We start from the raw sequence: 16,667 nt of genomic DNA on the forward strand, positions 1-16,667 counted from the left end.
CTGTAAATACAACTGTCTGGAGCTTCATCAAAGAGCCCCTCAGGGAACTGAGCTACCGAGCAGAGGGATGGAAGAAGCCCCCAGTCATAGTGTTCCCTGTAACCTGAGCGCTTGGGTGGCTGCCAGGAGAGATTCAGGTGCTGTTCAGCTGATTAACACAGCACCCAGAGATGTCAGCGTGCGTTTCTCCTAGGGGTGCACATCCGCACATGCCTTGGTGCACATTACGCTAGGTGCTGTACAAACACTGACCAGGCCTGGGATGTAGCCCCACCTCACAGAAAGAGAACTAAGGGCTAGTAGCCATCACCATCTCTTGTTGCCATAGCGCTGTCTCCACAGAGAGCGAAGGCAATGTAGCTATGTTGCACGGGGAAGGAGGCAGATTTTCACACCCCGAATGACTTAGTTACACCCATATAGGTCTGTAGGGCTACGTCTACACTACAGTTATTTTGAAATACAATATTTCAAAACAGCTATTTCAAAATAGTCTATTTCAAAATAACACAGCTACGCACAAAAGGCATTTCAAAAGAGCATTCGGGACATATAGTGCCTCTTTCAAAATAGTGCCATTGGACACCACTATGGCTTATTTCAAAATAGCACTTTTCCGTGTCATAACAGCGCCTATTTCAAAATGGGCGCTATTCCTCCTGCAATGAGGTTTACCGAGTTTGGAATAACACACCTGCTATTGCGAAGTTATTACAAATTCGTGCATGAGTGGTGCAGACACTTGCAAACTTATTTCGAAATAACGTCTGTTTCTTCCAAATAACTTTGAAGTGTAGACGTAGCCTAGGGCAGGCCTGATCTGAATCAAAGATTTTAGCTGCCTAAATACCCCTGAGGATCTGGGTGTAATTGATTTGCTCAAGGTCATAGAGGCAGTTAAAATGAGGTCTGGCTATGGGCAGGCTAGAATGATAACCTCTCTGCCACCTGTTTTCTCCACTTAATAAAAGACGTTAGCTGGTCTGTCCGTCTGCTACCCTGGCCTTTGTTCTTCCCTCTGGCATCCCTATGGGAACCTGTCCCTGGGTCATGCCTTGGCAAGTCATCTTGCTGCCTCCTCATTAAGACACCCACAGCAGCTCACACCAGCGGTGACCGACTCAGAGCTGCTCCCTCTCCCCCCGAATGGGCTCTGCATGGGTCATGGCCTGTCTGGCATTCTCCAGCAGGAGTGAAACTTGGCCCGTTGTATGGGGAGGCAGAGAACCATCTGAAACTCTGCTCCTGCCCACTCTGGCTCTGGAGAGACATGCTGGACAGGTTTTCCTGGGATCTGAAGCTCCTGGCGGGACGGCTGATCCCCTGGGAGGGGGCAATGCCCAGATGGTACTGGCAGCGGATATCACGCAGAACAGGGACGGCTGTAGACAATTCAACTGATGTCCCGAAAAAGCCAGCTGCTGGGAGCATGGGCAGGCTTTACCAGTGGGTTACCCCGTCTGTTTGCAGGGGGTGCAGAGGCAAAGGATTGCACCAGCTCAGATGGGTGTTGGTTCAGGGGCAGGACAGGCGATACACACCCACAAGTTGCGTGGACCTCAGTGGATCACGTTACCCTAGTCCTGCCCCCTCCCAGCCTCAGCTGAGCTCATAGTGTGTACTGAGCCGGACTCCGTTGGCCACAGCTCTGGGTAAGTGCAGCCTTGTCAGGCCTGTCTCAGTCTCTGGGAAACTAGCTGGGCTGCAAACTACAAGGGAGTTACAGAGGGAGCATGGTTTAGTGGGCACAGCACAGGAAGCCAGGATCCTGGGGGCATTTCCTGGGTCCTAGCAGGGCAGTGAAGTCTGGTGGTTAGAAGGGAGGGAAGGTCAGGACTCAGGACACCTGGGTTCCCTTTCCAGCTCTGGAAGGAGAGTGCATGCCAGTGGGGAGGGCAGGAAAGTGGGAGTCAGGACTCCTGTGAGCTAGTCTTGGCTCTGACACTGACTCACTCCGTGGCCTGGGCCCACTCACTTTCCCCTTGTGACCCACCCAGTTCCTGCCTTGGTGAATGAGGCTGATACTAGGTAAGATGGCTGGAGCCACAGGGATGATTGCAGATGATCAAGAGAATGTCCTGCACCTGGATCCCAGGGGGATTAGTTCCCATGCACATCCACCTGCTTCGCACAGGGTGGATTCATTAATTAATATTAATTCCTACAGAAAGCTGAAAGCTAAGTAGTGCCTGAGATGCTGGGGAAGGGGGGACCCTACAGAAATGCAGCTCCTATGCATGAGCGCCTCTGATTGGCCAGGCTGTCTCACAACCGACACTTTAGGGGGACCCCTTGATTTCTATGTCCGCCCCTCACAGGGCTTCCCGCCAGTGGGATCGCCATGTTCCAAGGGAACTGCATGCTCAGGGAAGAGGGCGAGGTGTGCACAGTGGGGAGGGGCAGTGGGCATGTAGGGGGCAGCCCCCCCAATGCCACAAAGCCGAGGGTAATGCTCCCCCGCGCACGCACGCTTTGAAAGCTCTGCTGGGCAACGCCTCCCAGCAAATTCCCCTCGCCCCTGATGTGCTGCACATTACTCCCCACGGGGCAGCTTTGAACCTCAGCTCCCTGCTGGAAATGAATTCTCCTGGGTGGCTTGCTGGGCTGCGCCATGCAGCTGGGAGGTGGAGGAGGGAGGCAAGGAACGAGGCCACCTTGGGGCCTGGGGGAACCGGAGGCCCCAGCTCTCTGCAGAAGGCTGGGCTTGGAGAGGCAACGTGGAAAGGATTCGGGGCATCTCAAACCTGCTTTGTTCCCAGGAGGTTTGAGTGAAAAAGCAACCGGGGGCCTTGGAACAGTGCGAACGAAAGGCCCTGTGGGCGGCTCTCAGTTCCCCTTGGCACCTGTCCAAGACACAGGCTCTTCCTGGGTAGACGTGGCCTGTGTCACGCATTGCACCCTCCCCTCCCACACCCGGATGCATTAGAGAAAGGGAGGGCTGACGAGGGGGACCAGAAGGCAGGAGGTTTGGGGCTGGCTGGTGCTGAGTGTGGCCAGCTCTCCGTCAGGCCAGCAGCACTGTGAGCAGGGTCTGGCTTTCCTGAGGAGCTGGCAGGACAAGGTGGCCAGGACTCACCTGGGCTTAACACCCAAATTGCTACAGGAACCCACACACCTCCTGGGTGGGGGTCACAGTCCCACAGAGTGGCACCTAGACCAGTGACACAGAGAAAGAGCCAGTCTCCTCTACAGCCTTAGCTAGGGGTGTTTAGTTCAAACTGTAGTGGTGCCTGCACAGAGGTCCCCAGTTCAAGCCTGCCTTCAGGTGGTCAGAGATCTCAGCCAGGAGTATATCTACCCAGCAGTGTTAGCTCAAAAGGAGCTATTCCAGAATACTTTGTTTTGAAATAACACCCTTTCACACAAAAATGGTTTGCAAAACAGTACCGAGCTCTTTCAGAGTCCAGCGTCTACACACATAGAGCCGATTTCGAAATAGAGCCGGTGGACACGCTGTGGGTTATTTTGAAATAGGCTCTATTCCCCATCTAAACAGCCCCTCTTTCAAAATAGGCGCTATTCCTCGTGGGATGAGGTTTACCAATTTCAAGCTAAGCTGATCGCTATCTCAGAATTATTTTGAAATAGCCACTGCATTGTGTAGATGCTGGGATAGTTCTTTTGGAATAACTTTGCTGTGTAGACCTACCCCAGGTCTTGGGAGCTCCTGTTTCCTGAGTATGAAAATCACACACCTCCCACATTGCAGCACCTAGACCACTTACACAGGAAAAGAACAAGCTTCTGCTGCCCCCTTAGCTGAGAACCAGCTGGTTTTTTTGAGCTTCAAGGTGCTCATTCACTAAGCTCCAGAAGTCGCAGGTTCAAATCCAGCTGGTGGTGTTTATGCTAGCATGGGCCTTGTTTATTTCACCCCCGTTTAAAGCCCCAGTGGCATCTGCAATCAATAAATTCCCTCATGGCCAGCTGCCTCTGCTTATATACAACAGCCCTCTGCTGCTTAGAACAGGAGCTGCGAGGCACTGGCTGAAAACGCCCACACTCCATGGCTGGGTCTGCCACCACTTGCATCCTTCACAGCTCAGCACTGAGGGGGGCCCGCGGTGGTCATCGGTGACTCTGGCCAAAATGGCCTCAGAAAAGGATCAAAGCCCTCGGGCTCAGGGAAAAGCACAGGGAAGCATACCTCAGGGCAGACGTGTCCCAGCTGCAGACGTGTCCCAGCTGCAGACGTGTGCAGGCCAGGTCCCCAGCTGGTGTCAAGGAGCTATGCTGAAATCGGTGGAACTCTGCCAATGACCTGGACATGAAATCTGAATCAGGAAATCTAGGGGACATGGCCAAGGCACAGAGTGACCGCAGTCAGGGCCCCATCAGCTGCTGCCCAGACGCAGAATAAATGACACCAGGGCCCTGTTGGGCCAGGTGCTGCTCAGATGCTGAATAACCGAGATCAGGGCCCCGTCATGCACAGATACACGTGACATGCAATTCCTGCCGGGCACCCAAAGGCTTTGGGGGTGTCTGAGACAAAATATTAAACCGGAGCTCCCCACCCTTCCAAAGATACTGCCCCCCTATGCTTCCAATACTGAGGGGAGGCTCTGAGTGGCGGGAGAGATCCTCTCCCAAAGGGCTGTGCCTCTCTCTCCTCTCTGGGAAGTGTGACCAAATGTGTGGGGCTGCAGTGCCACTCCGGTCTCAGGTCCCCGTCAAAGGGAAGGCCCAGGGCAAAGTGCCCCTTGTGCTGCCCCCAGGCAGCCCAAAGTTCCTGCCCTGAACAGTTCGCAGTAGAAATAGAGCAGGCAGTGAAGGGTGAAAGGGGAAACTGAGGCACAGAACAAACTGCTGAGGGTCTTACAGCAGATGGAGGCATAGCACCCGGGCGTCCTGACAGCCACACAATTCTCTGGCCAGTGCCTTACCTACTGCGGTACAGACCTGAGCTGGGTGACCTCCTGTGGGGTGGGGGTTGGGATCAGGGGACATTTGCTCTAATGTTCTCTGTGCCACGTGGATCATGCGGCCTCCAGGACTCTCCACCTGGCCTCTGTGCATTCACACATGCCCCGTGGTTCTGTCCTCTGACCCTGAGAGCTGGCAAAGGAGGGGGAGCTGCCAGGAGGCCTGGACCAAGCCGGGAACCAGCCCTCCCCCGCCAGTCGGCCCTGGCTGGAGGAAATCAGGCCTATGACCAGGCCTGTCGACGGGATCCAGCCATTTTGGGATGTCATGGTGACCAGACTCACCCTTCCCCTCTCTGCCTTTCAGAGCCGTCCGCTGGCCAAGGAGACGCAATGTCCCTGGGCGATGGGATGGATGGACGTTCCCTCACCCAGGAGATTCTCAAGCAGCTGCCGCTGGCCCAGCGGGTGAGCAGTGCCAGGGAGCGTGGGAGGAGGAGGCACATGGCTGTTCCTGCCCTGGCCCTGTGGGGCACAAGGGGGAAAGGTGTCTCTGTTGCCATTACAGGTCTTTAAGGGTGTTCTTGGGCACCATGGTGCGCATTTCACAAGAGCAAGTAGGGGGTGGTAATGGGGGGATCACCATGGATACTGGGAGGGGGTGATTCGGGGGCACTGGAAGCACACAGTGGCTGATCTGGGTTTCCATGGGGTTAACCCCAGGAACAGCCAGCAGCATGGAGTCCCACAGATATGCTCTGCTACTACCAACTAGTCCCACGGCTCCCACCAATAATGGCAGAAGTCCCACAAGTTAGTCCTAGAAATGCCCCAGCAGAGTGCTTTGCCTGGGCAAACTCCAATAATATAGCATCGGGATCCCACAGATTAAATAATTTCCGGTGATGTCCATGAGTTAACACTGATAATAATATCCAGTGGCAGGGAGTCCTGCAGGCTGTCCTCAGTAATATCCTGCTGCAGTGAGTTCTACAGATGAACCCCAGTACTATCCAATGGCAGCGGGTCCCACAGGTTAAATTGAGTACTATCCAGTAACAGGGAGTACTGTGAATTAATGTCAGTAACAACCCTTGGGGGTGAGCCCTCACAAGCTAGTCATGTTAATATCCAGCAGCAGTGAACCCCAGGGTCAGGGGTGGCCAACCAGTTAGAAACTAAAAGCCGAAACAGCTGTGGATAGAGCACAGAGAGCCACGTATTATATATTTATTGTTTTCTACCTACTGACCGATCCATAGTTACGTAATAACTATCTATAGATAGATAGGTAACAATAAATATATAATTCGTGGCTCAATGCCCTCCCCAGCCTCCCCCTCCAACCCAATGCCTGGGTTTCCCTCGGCTGCTGCAGACACGCTCGTCTCTCTCCAGGAGCTGGGGTGCATACGCAGAGTGGTGGTGAGCAGTCCAGGCAAGTGGCTCCCGCAGGAGCCACATTTCACTGAGCAAAGAGCCACACGTGGCTCGAGAGCCGTGGGTTGGCCACCCCTTCCCTGGGTTAACACCCCCAATATCTGGCAAGGGGGAGTCCCACAGGTGCCCCTCATAAATATCACACGGTGGCAAGTTCCCTGCATTGACATCAGTAATATCCTGCCTGCTTAACATTCTCCACTCTCACCATAGACAACAGCCTGGGGGACGCTGGGCACCATCAAACCCTTCCCAGGCTTCGACGCAGAGAGCGACATGCAGCACCTCCTCGCTGCCATCACGGGGAATGGTAACAGGATCCCAGCCTGAGGGGGGGGGGAGGGGGGGATCTCTGCAGCCAGCTGAATATTCACACCCCTCTTCTCTGCCCCCTCGCTACAGGTGTTGACCACAGGACCGTCCTGGACGTGCTGATCAATCGAACCAATGCCCAGAGGCAACAGATCACCAAGCGGTTCCGGGCCCTCTCCAAGCAGGTGATGGGAAGGGCCACACGGGTGCTCGGTGGGGCTCTCAACAGAGAGATGATGTCCGCTTGTGGCCCGGGCCAGGCAGCGGAGTCTGCTCACCCTGCAGAGAGATGCCCCAGTGCACAAGGTGCTGGCAGGCGTTTGGCAATGCGCTGGCCGTCCTTTCCCCATGTTCAACCCCCTCCCCATCATATAAATAATGCAGCAGGTACAGGTTATGTCCGTGCTGCACAGCAGGGTCACTGTGCTCCATGAAGCCACTGCTCTGATCCCCCAATCACCCAGCACTTGTGCCAAAGGACAGTCATCATTACCTGTTGGCCGTATAGGGCTAACGACACGTTACTGAATCTATCTGCTAGTGGGGCAGTGGTGCATACGGAGACACTGAGCACCTCACTGTGGCGCATACAGAGGGGTAGCCAAGTTAGTCTGTATCTGCAAAAACAACAAGAAGTCTTGTGGCACCTTATAGACTAACCGATATTTTGGAGCATGAGCTTTTGTGGGCACAGACCCGCTTGGTCAGATGCACGTAGGTGCCTGTCAGTCTACAGGCATCTGATGAAGAGGGTCTTTGCCCACAAAAACTTATGCTCCAAAACTCTGTTAGTCTATAAGGTGCCACAGGACTTCTTGCTGTTTTTGCAGAGACACTGGACGCCTCATCGCAATGCTTTTCCCTTCTCTAGTGGCTTCCATCTGAAACTCTGTGCAAGTCATATTTGTTAACCCTAGCAGCTCTTCTGTGTGGGACCTCTTATGTTCCCTGCTTAATACATTGGGAAGCTGGAGGCTCAGAGTGGAAGTGGCTTGCCTGAGGTTACAGAGCGAGTCAGTGCAAGAACCGTGACTAAGCCGAGGATAAACCACAGGGGTCCCGACTCATGTCATGCTCCAAGTAGGCCACGATCATTCACCAGGTCCTGAGGAAGGGAGCTGCAATGGGATCCCCCAGTGTAAGATGATTCCTAGTCCAGAGGGGTTGGGGCCTGAGCTTGGCCACTGCTCAACCTTAGCTGTGACCGTGCCTGGTCTCTCTTCCAGGACCTGCAAAAATCCCTGGAAGCGGCTCTGTCTGGGAACCTGGCGCGGGTCATCGTTGGGCTGCTGAAGCCACCGGCTCAGTACGATGCTCACGAGCTGAGGGCAGCCATGAAGGTATGGCCTGGGGGCGCCTCTCCCCCTAAGGGGGAGCACGTGACCACTGAGCCCTGCTCTCCCACTCTGTGCCTGGCCACCAGCAGCCGCTGGCCATCTGCTGCCTCTGGGCTTTGGTCCGACTGGTCAGCACATCCAGGATGGGCTAGGCCAGAGAGAGTATATATACACCGGTGGGAAACACCCAGAGGAGATGGGAGAAACTCGTCTGGTCAGGGGGAGGGGTCCAAGAAGCATGAAAGGCTGGGGAGGGGGCGATAAACGAGGAGGCCGCAAAGGGGATATAGCTGCACAAAAAAAAAAAAAAAAAATCAAGGAGGTTTCGGGCTGGCCAAGTCAAGCAGATGGGATGTGCTCTGTGATCATATATGATGTGTACTGCGGTACCATCTCAAGGCCTATGGCACCGGGCACTGCACGGACACAGAGGGGGACAGTCCCTGCCCCAAGCAGCTCACAGTTGGAATAGATCAGACAAAGAGCTGGTGGGGAAACTGAGGCAACACAAAAGGAAGGGACTCACCCTGCTTGTTGGTCAGAATAGAAGCCAGGTGTCCTGAAACTCTGGGGTGACACCTTGGCAGGAGGCCTGAGAACACCCCAGATGAGGAGGGTGGTAGGAGCTTTATGGACAGGTTAGTTGGGGGCAGTGATAACAAGTGGCACATTCCAGTCCCATCCTAGGATTAGCTCACCACAAAGCAGCAACACTCATCCCACTTCTGGCTCAGTCCTTCCCATCTGGGCTGGCCCCCTCCACCCCCAGTTCCAGTGCAGCCAGCAGCCTCACCCTGGCTGTGCTGTCCACGCCCGGGCTCCATACCTGCTCTGCACCCTGTGCTTCTGCAGGGCCTGGGCACTGATGAAGATGCTTTGATCGAAATTCTCTCCACTCGGTCCAACCAGCAGCTCAGAGAGAGCCTGGCCTTTTACCAGCGAGGTAAAGTGGGGGCCAGGGTGTGAAGGGAGCCCCAGGTCAGCGCTGTCTCAGCCCTGGAGAAGGGGCTCTGCTATCCTGAGGACAATCTGATCAGTGTGTCTCTAGAGCGGGCTTGGATTCTTTTTCATTGGAAACTTCAATGAAAGTGGAGGGAGGGAGGGAGGAGAAACCATTTTGTCCTCTATTACCCAAGCTCTTTGCTTGGACCACATCTCCCATGATGCACCACACTCTTTCCTTTTGGTAGGGGAAACAGTGCATTATGGGACTCACTGACTGGTCATGATGCATCATGGGAAATGCAGTCCTGCCAAGTAGTCCAGCCAAAGCCAGGAGAATCGGGAGCACCTTTATTGTAACTCCCATGAGGCACTGCAATAGTATTTCCTAACTGAACATGCTCAGTCTGGGGGCATTCTGTTTTTCCATGAAAAATTAAACTTTTCCATTGGGAGTGGGACTTTTTTTTAAAGTCAAACCTGAAAATTTCTGTCAAAAAACAGTTTCAATGGAAATTTTTGGACCAGTCCTACAAGACCAAACATTAGCCCTCCACCCTGAGACTACCGTACGCAGCCAGGTTCTTGTGGCTAGCCAAGCAGGGGTTCTGCTAGCAGACACACTTGCCTCTTTTAAATCTTGAGGTTCCTGGGTTTGCTCCCTACCTACATTCCAGCAGGGAGCCTCATTGCTTACGCCAGCCTGCCAGAAATTCCCCTTTAACTAGGGTGGGTTTTCTGCCTCCAGATTTTAAAGCAGACCCTGAGAAGGAGATAGCCTCAGAAACCAGTGGTTGGTTCAAGGAGATTCTTCTGGCACTAGCAAAGGTAAACATTGCCTGGTTCCTCTTCTGCATGGCCTGATGGGCACGTACTCCGGGGGCCGCTGCTCAGCCCTGGAGCTGGAAGAGCAAGGGTGTGAGAGGATGGGATCCCAGCTGCAGGGGGAGTTTGAAAACTGGCTCTTGCACATGCACAGCTCTGCCAGCCAGGGGCCAAATGTAGCCCATTTGTTAATGCAATCATTGGCCTCTGGGAGATCAGGCCCAAAGAACGTTAGAGCCCCAAACCAAGACCCAAGAGGGACAGCTCCGCTGGGGGAGCCAAATGGACTCCAAACTTCCTGAAGCAGCAGGTCACCCTCCTCTTCACCTCTGGCACTGCTGGATACTCTGGAGGAAAGGATCTGTCCCAGAATGCATCAGAAAGCCATCAGCAGGAGTTTGGAGGGGGTGGACTGTGACTCACAGCTCCACGTCCATGCCCTGTCTCAGGAACTGTGCTACGGCACATGTTCACAGCCGTCTACCAGGAGAGGAGTCCCACAGATCCCTGTGAATTCATCATAACATCCCCCTTCCCCATCCCGCAGGATGTCAGGAGGCCCAACTGAGGCTCTTAGGGGGCAGGAGACGGGAAGCTTATGGGAGTATTAAAGGCAAGCCCATACCCACTCCCTGTCCTTTACTATCTCCAAGACTCCCTTCCTTCGTCATTTGTGGGCATCATGATACATACAACTACAGTACTGGAAAATACACAGGCTTCCACTGGCTTCCACCCTGCTTGACTCCCAGCTTTGTTTCTGTTATTGACCAGAGCGCCACCTGATGACTCCTGTCTGTAGCCCACCCAGGGACCCCTAGTGGCTAAACAATGTAACTGCAAGTGGACATACCGCTATGAGGGGATGAGGCGAGCAATGCCAATTCTGCGGTGTTACAAATCAGACTCTCCTGCCTTCTACCCTGCAGGGGAAGCGGGAGCAGTACACGGGGATCATTGACTACACCCTGATACAGCAGGATGCCGAGGTGAGCCTGGGGATGTGCCCCAGGTCGGGGGAGGGGAGGGATGTTGGTAATCCTACTGCTGCATTGATGGGGGGGAGGCTTGTCTCTCATGGGGTCCCCCTGGATCCTGCTCAGTTATTCTAGTGGGAGAGGGGTTGCTGTTAGAACAAATGGACTTCTCCCCAGTTCCCTTCGTGCCCCTTCCCCACCCAATCAAATCCCACGGCCCTAGTGGTAGCCAGGTCTATTGCAGCCTTGTAAGGCCCAGGAGCCCTCTAGTGGCAGTGGTCGGTACTGCCCCTTTCTGTACATGGCCCATGGAAGGCTGCCCTTGCGATGGCTGCTCCTGTACAGTGAGTTGTAGCCGCTGGGCCCTCATGCTGCTGGATCATGTGTCCTGGGTGCGCCTCGTGTCTGAGCTTCTCCGGCAAAGCTGAGCTCAATGCACCTTTGCTCTGGCATAGGTGCCCCTCCAGTTCCACCTTTCTGCATCCCTCAACCTGGAACGTGATGGGTTAACGCCAGGCTCCTGGGGCTGCCCCCCCCCCAAGGGGGGAGCCCCTTCTTGCAACACCCGTCACCCACCCCTGCTCTCTTCCTCCTCCAGGCTCTCGCAGACCCAGGAGTTAGGAGCAAGGGGGCCAGTGAGAGGATGTGGATAAATATCTTCACCCAGCGAAGCCCTGAGCATCTCAGCAGAGGCAAGGCCCAGATGTGCCATGGCAGGGAGTCCCTGGCATCGCTCACAGCTGGGCGCCGGCAAGGAGAGTCGGGGCACTTTTCTCTCTCTCTTTGTTCTGCCTGCCCCAGAGATATCAGCGGTGAATGTATCCATGGGCTGCCCCCTCTGTGGAGTCACTCACCACTAATTGTGCAGGGACCTGGGCTGCTGGAGGCAGGGTGCAGCTGGGCCATGATTAGGTGCCTGGCCCTGCGTGACTGGCACTTTGCCTCCTTAGCACTGCCATGGGGCTAGGTCCTGTGCCCAGCTCCCCCCCCGGGGAGTTGCCCCACCAGTGGCACCTATCTCCTCTGCTCTCTCTGCAGAAATTGCAGAGCAACAGCCTGGAGGCCTGGTACAGAGGGAACAGCAGTGGGTACCCACCCAGGGGAGCCGGCCAGGATGGTAGGGCAGGTGCTTGCCATGTGCAAAATGTCCGGAGGTGTCTCAGCCCCAGTCTCACCACGGTCATACCAGCCATGCCGCACTTTTACCATTGTTGCTCGTTTCGCTGGCAGGGTTGGCATCAGCCCTAGCAGTCACAGACTGGTGTTGCCGGTGTCCGCAGCATGTCCCTGCCCCAGGAGTGTTTTGCTCGGAGAACATGGTGGGACGGCTCTCCGGGCAGAGCGCACGCCAGACAGATCAGGCCTAACGGTCTCCTTTGCACCTCCGGCAGTGTTTGATCAGTACCAGAAATCCAGCGGGCTGGAGGTGGAGGGGACCATCCACCAGCGCTTCCGGGGAGATGGCCAGGAGGCTATGCTGGCCCTGGGTAAGCGCTGATGGAGCTCTGACCCCTGAACCTCAGAGTGCCCTCAGCCTCGCGCAGGCCAGACAGGCAGGCTGGCCCAGGGGTCATTCAGTGCTGGGGTTGATCCTGCTTTAGACAGGGGGCTGGATTCGATGACCTGAGGTCCCTTTCAGCCCTAGGATTCTATGATTCTATGAACGTGTGCGCTGCTAGAGATGCCCTCAGGCCAGTGGCTGTGTGCCTCAGTTTCCCTTCAGGAATCATGGCTTTTACCTGCCTCACAGCGGGCTGGGCCGACCCATCCACTAAAGTCGGGGAGGTGCCAAGGGCCGTCAGCCAGAGAAAGAGATGGGAACTCGGAGGCTATTGCAGCTCTGGTGGGAGTCAGCTAATGGATGGAGTCCCTATTTATAAGGGGCTCACCCCAGCATAAGAGATGGGTAACCATGCTAGACATGAGCAGTGGGCATGTGTGCCCGTCAGGCAAAGGGGCCACACAGGGCTGTAAGGCCCCATTCGCCTCAGTCTGTAACCAGCGCTGATGTCCCAGAGATGCAGGTGTTGTTTATAAAAGCTTAGGAAATGCTTTGGTGAGTGAATATGGAGCCTCGCCCCCACCCCCCCACCAGTGAGAGGTGCTGTACAAACCCAGTGCCTGTCCCAGAGGGGGTGTGACCAGCAGGTGGCGGCAAGGGGATGCTGCAGACAAGTGGACAGCTAGTACTGCCCTGGTGATGCATCTGTGGGCTCTGGGTTCAGGACTGCACCGCGGGAGGTACATCCTGTAACTGTGTGTGGAGTAAAGGGGCAAGAGCCCCAGCAAGAGACTTGGTTCTGTAGCATATGGGGATTTAGGAAAAACTTCTTCACCAGGCGGGTGGTGACGCATTGGAATGCGTTGCCTAGAGAGGTGATGGATTCACCATCCCTTGAGGTTTTTAAGTCCTGGCTGGGATGACTTAGTAGGGGTTGATCCTGCTTGAAGCAGGGGGCTGGACTAGATGACCTCCTGAGGTCCCTTCCAGCCCTGTGATTCTGTGTAACCTCTGGAAGAACACAAGCGCGTGGCTGGGAATGACCATATGGGGGCATAAGTGACATGCTGGCACCAAGCCCTCCTGGCTTCAGTGATACTAGATGGGTGATCACTGCCCCCAGGGCACCAGCTAATGGGCATTGCCATCAGCTGGGGTCTCAGCACCATTCCTAACAGGCAGGAATATGCCCTGCAGATGCTGGCTCAGCCATTTCTCCAGCCAGCCCCCACAGGACTGGCAGCCTCCACAGAGTGGCCGAGGACTGAAGGGGTCATGGAGCTTGATGCAGGCTGGGAACAGGGCAGTGTGTGAGGATGAGACGGCTGGGCCTGGCTCTGCCCCCTGCTGGCCCTGCACTGGGGGGGAAGCCTAGGCCATCGGTAATAAACTCAGTTGTGAATGTCTCAGTTCTGTGGTTTCTTAAGCTGTGACTGGTGACACCATGGTGTATGGTCACAGTGGGCAGAGAATCCTGTCCTAACACCACACTGCCCATGTCATGTAGCTATGGGAGAATCCCCAGGAGCTGTGTGCAGTATGGGGCTTATGACACCCCCTGCAGCAGTTCTGATTCCAGCCAGCAAAGGGCAGTGGTACGCAGTGAAGACTCGCCACTGTATGCTATGGATTAAACTGCGACTTCCTCTCTCGTTCCAGCCTCGGTTTGCAGGGACACCCCACGCTACTTTGCCAAGAAGCTGCACAATGCCTTGAAGGTTAGTCACCTTCAACCCACACTAGGGAGTCAGCGGCATATGGGCCCAGCCTCCTTTTGGGGCAGGCGTTGGGCAAACCTGCAGTGAGGTTCAGGCTGCAGAGTGTTCTCTGAATGCCACAATGGTAAAACAGCCTCGTTAGCCACTGGGAGGTGGCTCTGCTGCATTAGATGGAGCGTTGGTCGTGTGCTTACCACAGGGGGCCAATACTGGGCTGTATGGACCAATAGGGATATAGCGACCGCTACCTCGGGAACTTGGGACTCCACTTGCCAGCTGGAATCCCACCATTACCCAGCCTGGGACTGCACCTCTCCCCTCCCCCTCAGGGCACCAGCACCGATGACAAAGTCCTGATTCGCATCCTGGTCTCCCGCAGTGAAACCGACCTGCTGAGTATCCGCTCTGCGTTCAAGAAGTGCTATGGGCAGTCGCTGTACTCCTGCCTCCAGGTCAGCTCGCTGCCCACCCCCCCCGGCCCTAGAGCTGTCATCCAAACCCCCTCTACATGTGAGACAGGGCCTGTGGTCCTGACTGCCAGATTCCCTGCTCCACCTGGTAGGCCCCACTCTGCTACCCCAGCTGGACAGAGAACCCAGGTGTCCTGGCTAGTTTCATCCTCCAACTGCAAGAGGAGCCCATCTGGGGCATAAGAACATGAGACGGCCACACTGGAACAGACCAAAGGTCCACCTAGCCCAGTATCCTGCCTTGACAGTGGCCAATGCCAGGTGCCCCAGAGGGAATGAACAGAACAGGTAATTCATTAACATGATCCCTCTCCTGTCGCCCATTCTGAGCCCTGACACCATTCCTACCCATCTTGGCTAATAAGTATCAATGGACCCACCCTTCCATGAATTACCGACTTCTTTTTTGAATCCTGTTGAAGTCCCGATCTCCACAACCTCCACTAGCTGCAAGTTCCACAGGCCGACTGCGTCATGTGAAGAAATACGTCCTTTGGTTTGTTTTAAGCCTGCTACCTATTGATTTCATTGGGAGACCCCCCTAGTTCTTGTGTTACTCGTTTTCTCCACACCAGTTATGACTTTATAGACTGCTATCATACCCCGCTCTAGTCTCCGCTTTTCTAAGCCGGAAAGTCCCTGTCTTTTAATCTCTCTTCATCTGGGAACCGCTCCAAATCCAGGGAGGAATTACCACGTGCCAGGTCCAAAGGAAGGAGCTCTCCTGGGACACCCTCTCCTGGCTATATGATGCTTCCCATCTCATGAAATGCACATAGAACTCAGGAGTCCTGAAACTGTCTCTTGCTCTACCCACTAGACACCACTCTCCTCCTAGTGCCACAGTTAGGACCCAGGAGTCCTGGCTCCCAGCCCCATGCTCTACAAGAACAAAACTGAAAACTGCTCCGTGGAGTCAGGCCAAGAACCCGGGCCCTCCACCACCAGCTTTCCCATTCTAACCACTACACAATGCTGCTTTCTTCCAGCACTTGCTCTAAAAGATTAGGCCGGCGAGGAGGAAATGTCTCATTGTGCTTTTCTTTCCTTGCTCTAGGCTGAGACGGGCGGTGATTACCAGGCAGCACTGCTTGACCTGTGCAGGGCAGAGGACCTGTGAGGCAGCCAGCAGCTTCCCAGAAACCTGCCAAGCCCACTGGCCTTCAGAAATGATGGGGAGCGGGGCACCAGGGTGGGAGGGAAGCAGGAGTCTGCCTTGTGGAATAACAAGCTGCCCTCAGTTGGGGTATGTGTTCTTAGCCTGTGGAGACAGACCCAAGGGCTGAGGAACAAGAGCCGGGACGGGTGCTCCCCAGGTGAGCTCTGCCCTCCCAGGACTCAGGATACTTAGTTGAGCAACTTCCACCCCTGCAGTAGTGGGCATCAGCAGATCCGTTTATAACTGCCCATCCTCACTACTTCAATAGGAACAAGCATCATTGCTCTAATAGCCCCGCCCATTAGGCTGGGGGTGGGGCCTTAGCTGTGAGCAGTCTTAGGCCCGCCCACTTCCCAGCATCCAGAGTCCTGGCGGGTAGCTGGCTAGGCCTTACTACACATGCTGCAGTCACACCCCTGTGGCGGGGAGGCAATTTTTAATCCAAGGTTGGAAGTCGTGTGCCCTGGGAATTTTTTTCATGGCAGATGTCTGGCCTGTGCTATGCAGGAGGTCAGATGAGAATCACAATGGTCCCTTCTGGCCTTGGCATCCAGGAACACCAGGACCCGGTGCCGAGAAACCAGCAGTGCTGCCCATTCTTGCGTTGTTCCTTACAGCTCCAGGAGTCAGGGGATTATGGGGGAAACCACAGCTTGCACGAAAAACAAAAACGGCTTTGTCCCTATGGGAGAGTTTGCTGGTATCACTGAAGGGTGCGATTCTTAATCCGAACGGTAAAAGATTCAGAAACCGAAGGGAGGAGCCAAACTCCAAATTTATTATTGTTGAAGTCTTGGCGTTGTTCAGCCAAGCGCGAGAGATTTTGCAGGGCTTGACCCCTGCTGTTTGATCCCGTGACTGGCAATGGTGAGTGCAGAGCAGCAAATCTCTCTCTGTAGAGCCCTGCAAACCCGCAGCTCTGCTTTATATCTGAGGGTCATTTTTGCAGCAGCGGATTCAGATACCAATTTTGTACCCACGCAGGTCTCTCTCTCTCTCTCTGGCCTGATCACTATTAGTTGGTCACTGCATCTATCAGCCAGGAGGTAGGGCAAGTCCTTCAGTGTAGGCCAGTATAAAGGAACCTTATTCTTGTACAGCTGCACCCCCTTCCTGAATGG

General features: G+C 54.9%; 1 protein-coding gene across 1 annotated transcript; it reads left to right on the forward strand.

Moving 5' to 3' along the window:
- Positions 1-1,641: 1,641 nt before the first annotated feature.
- ANXA9 (annexin A9) lies at positions 1,642-15,613 on the forward strand. Its single transcript, XM_074981333.1, has 13 exons — positions 1,642-1,652; positions 5,233-5,333; positions 6,519-6,615; positions 6,708-6,802; positions 7,844-7,957; positions 8,807-8,897; positions 9,645-9,724; positions 10,651-10,710; positions 11,297-11,390; positions 12,090-12,185; positions 13,859-13,917; positions 14,247-14,369; positions 15,445-15,613. Exons 2-13 carry the CDS (start codon positions 5,259-5,261, stop codon positions 15,505-15,507), a joined length of 1,047 nt encoding a protein of 348 aa, XP_074837434.1. The 5' UTR covers positions 1,642-1,652; positions 5,233-5,258; the 3' UTR covers positions 15,508-15,613.
- The last annotated feature ends 1,054 nt before the right edge of the window (positions 15,614-16,667 follow it).

The sequence above is a fragment of the Carettochelys insculpta genome, chromosome 30, assembly GCF_033958435.1.
Source record: "Carettochelys insculpta isolate YL-2023 chromosome 30, ASM3395843v1, whole genome shotgun sequence".
NCBI classification, from domain to species: Eukaryota; Metazoa; Chordata; order Testudines; family Carettochelyidae; genus Carettochelys; species Carettochelys insculpta.

Coding starts and splice junctions, on each gene's coding strand:
- ANXA9 (XM_074981333.1), top strand. CDS start 5,259: ATGTCCCTGGGCGATGGGATGGATGGACGTTCCCTCACCCAGGAGATT. Junction 5,334..6,518: donor AGCTGCCGCTGGCCCAGCGG/GTGAGCAGTGCC, acceptor CTCTCACCATAG/ACAACAGCCTGGGGGACGCT. Junction 12,186..13,858: donor GGAGGCTATGCTGGCCCTGG/GTAAGCGCTGAT, acceptor CTCTCGTTCCAG/CCTCGGTTTGCAGGGACACC.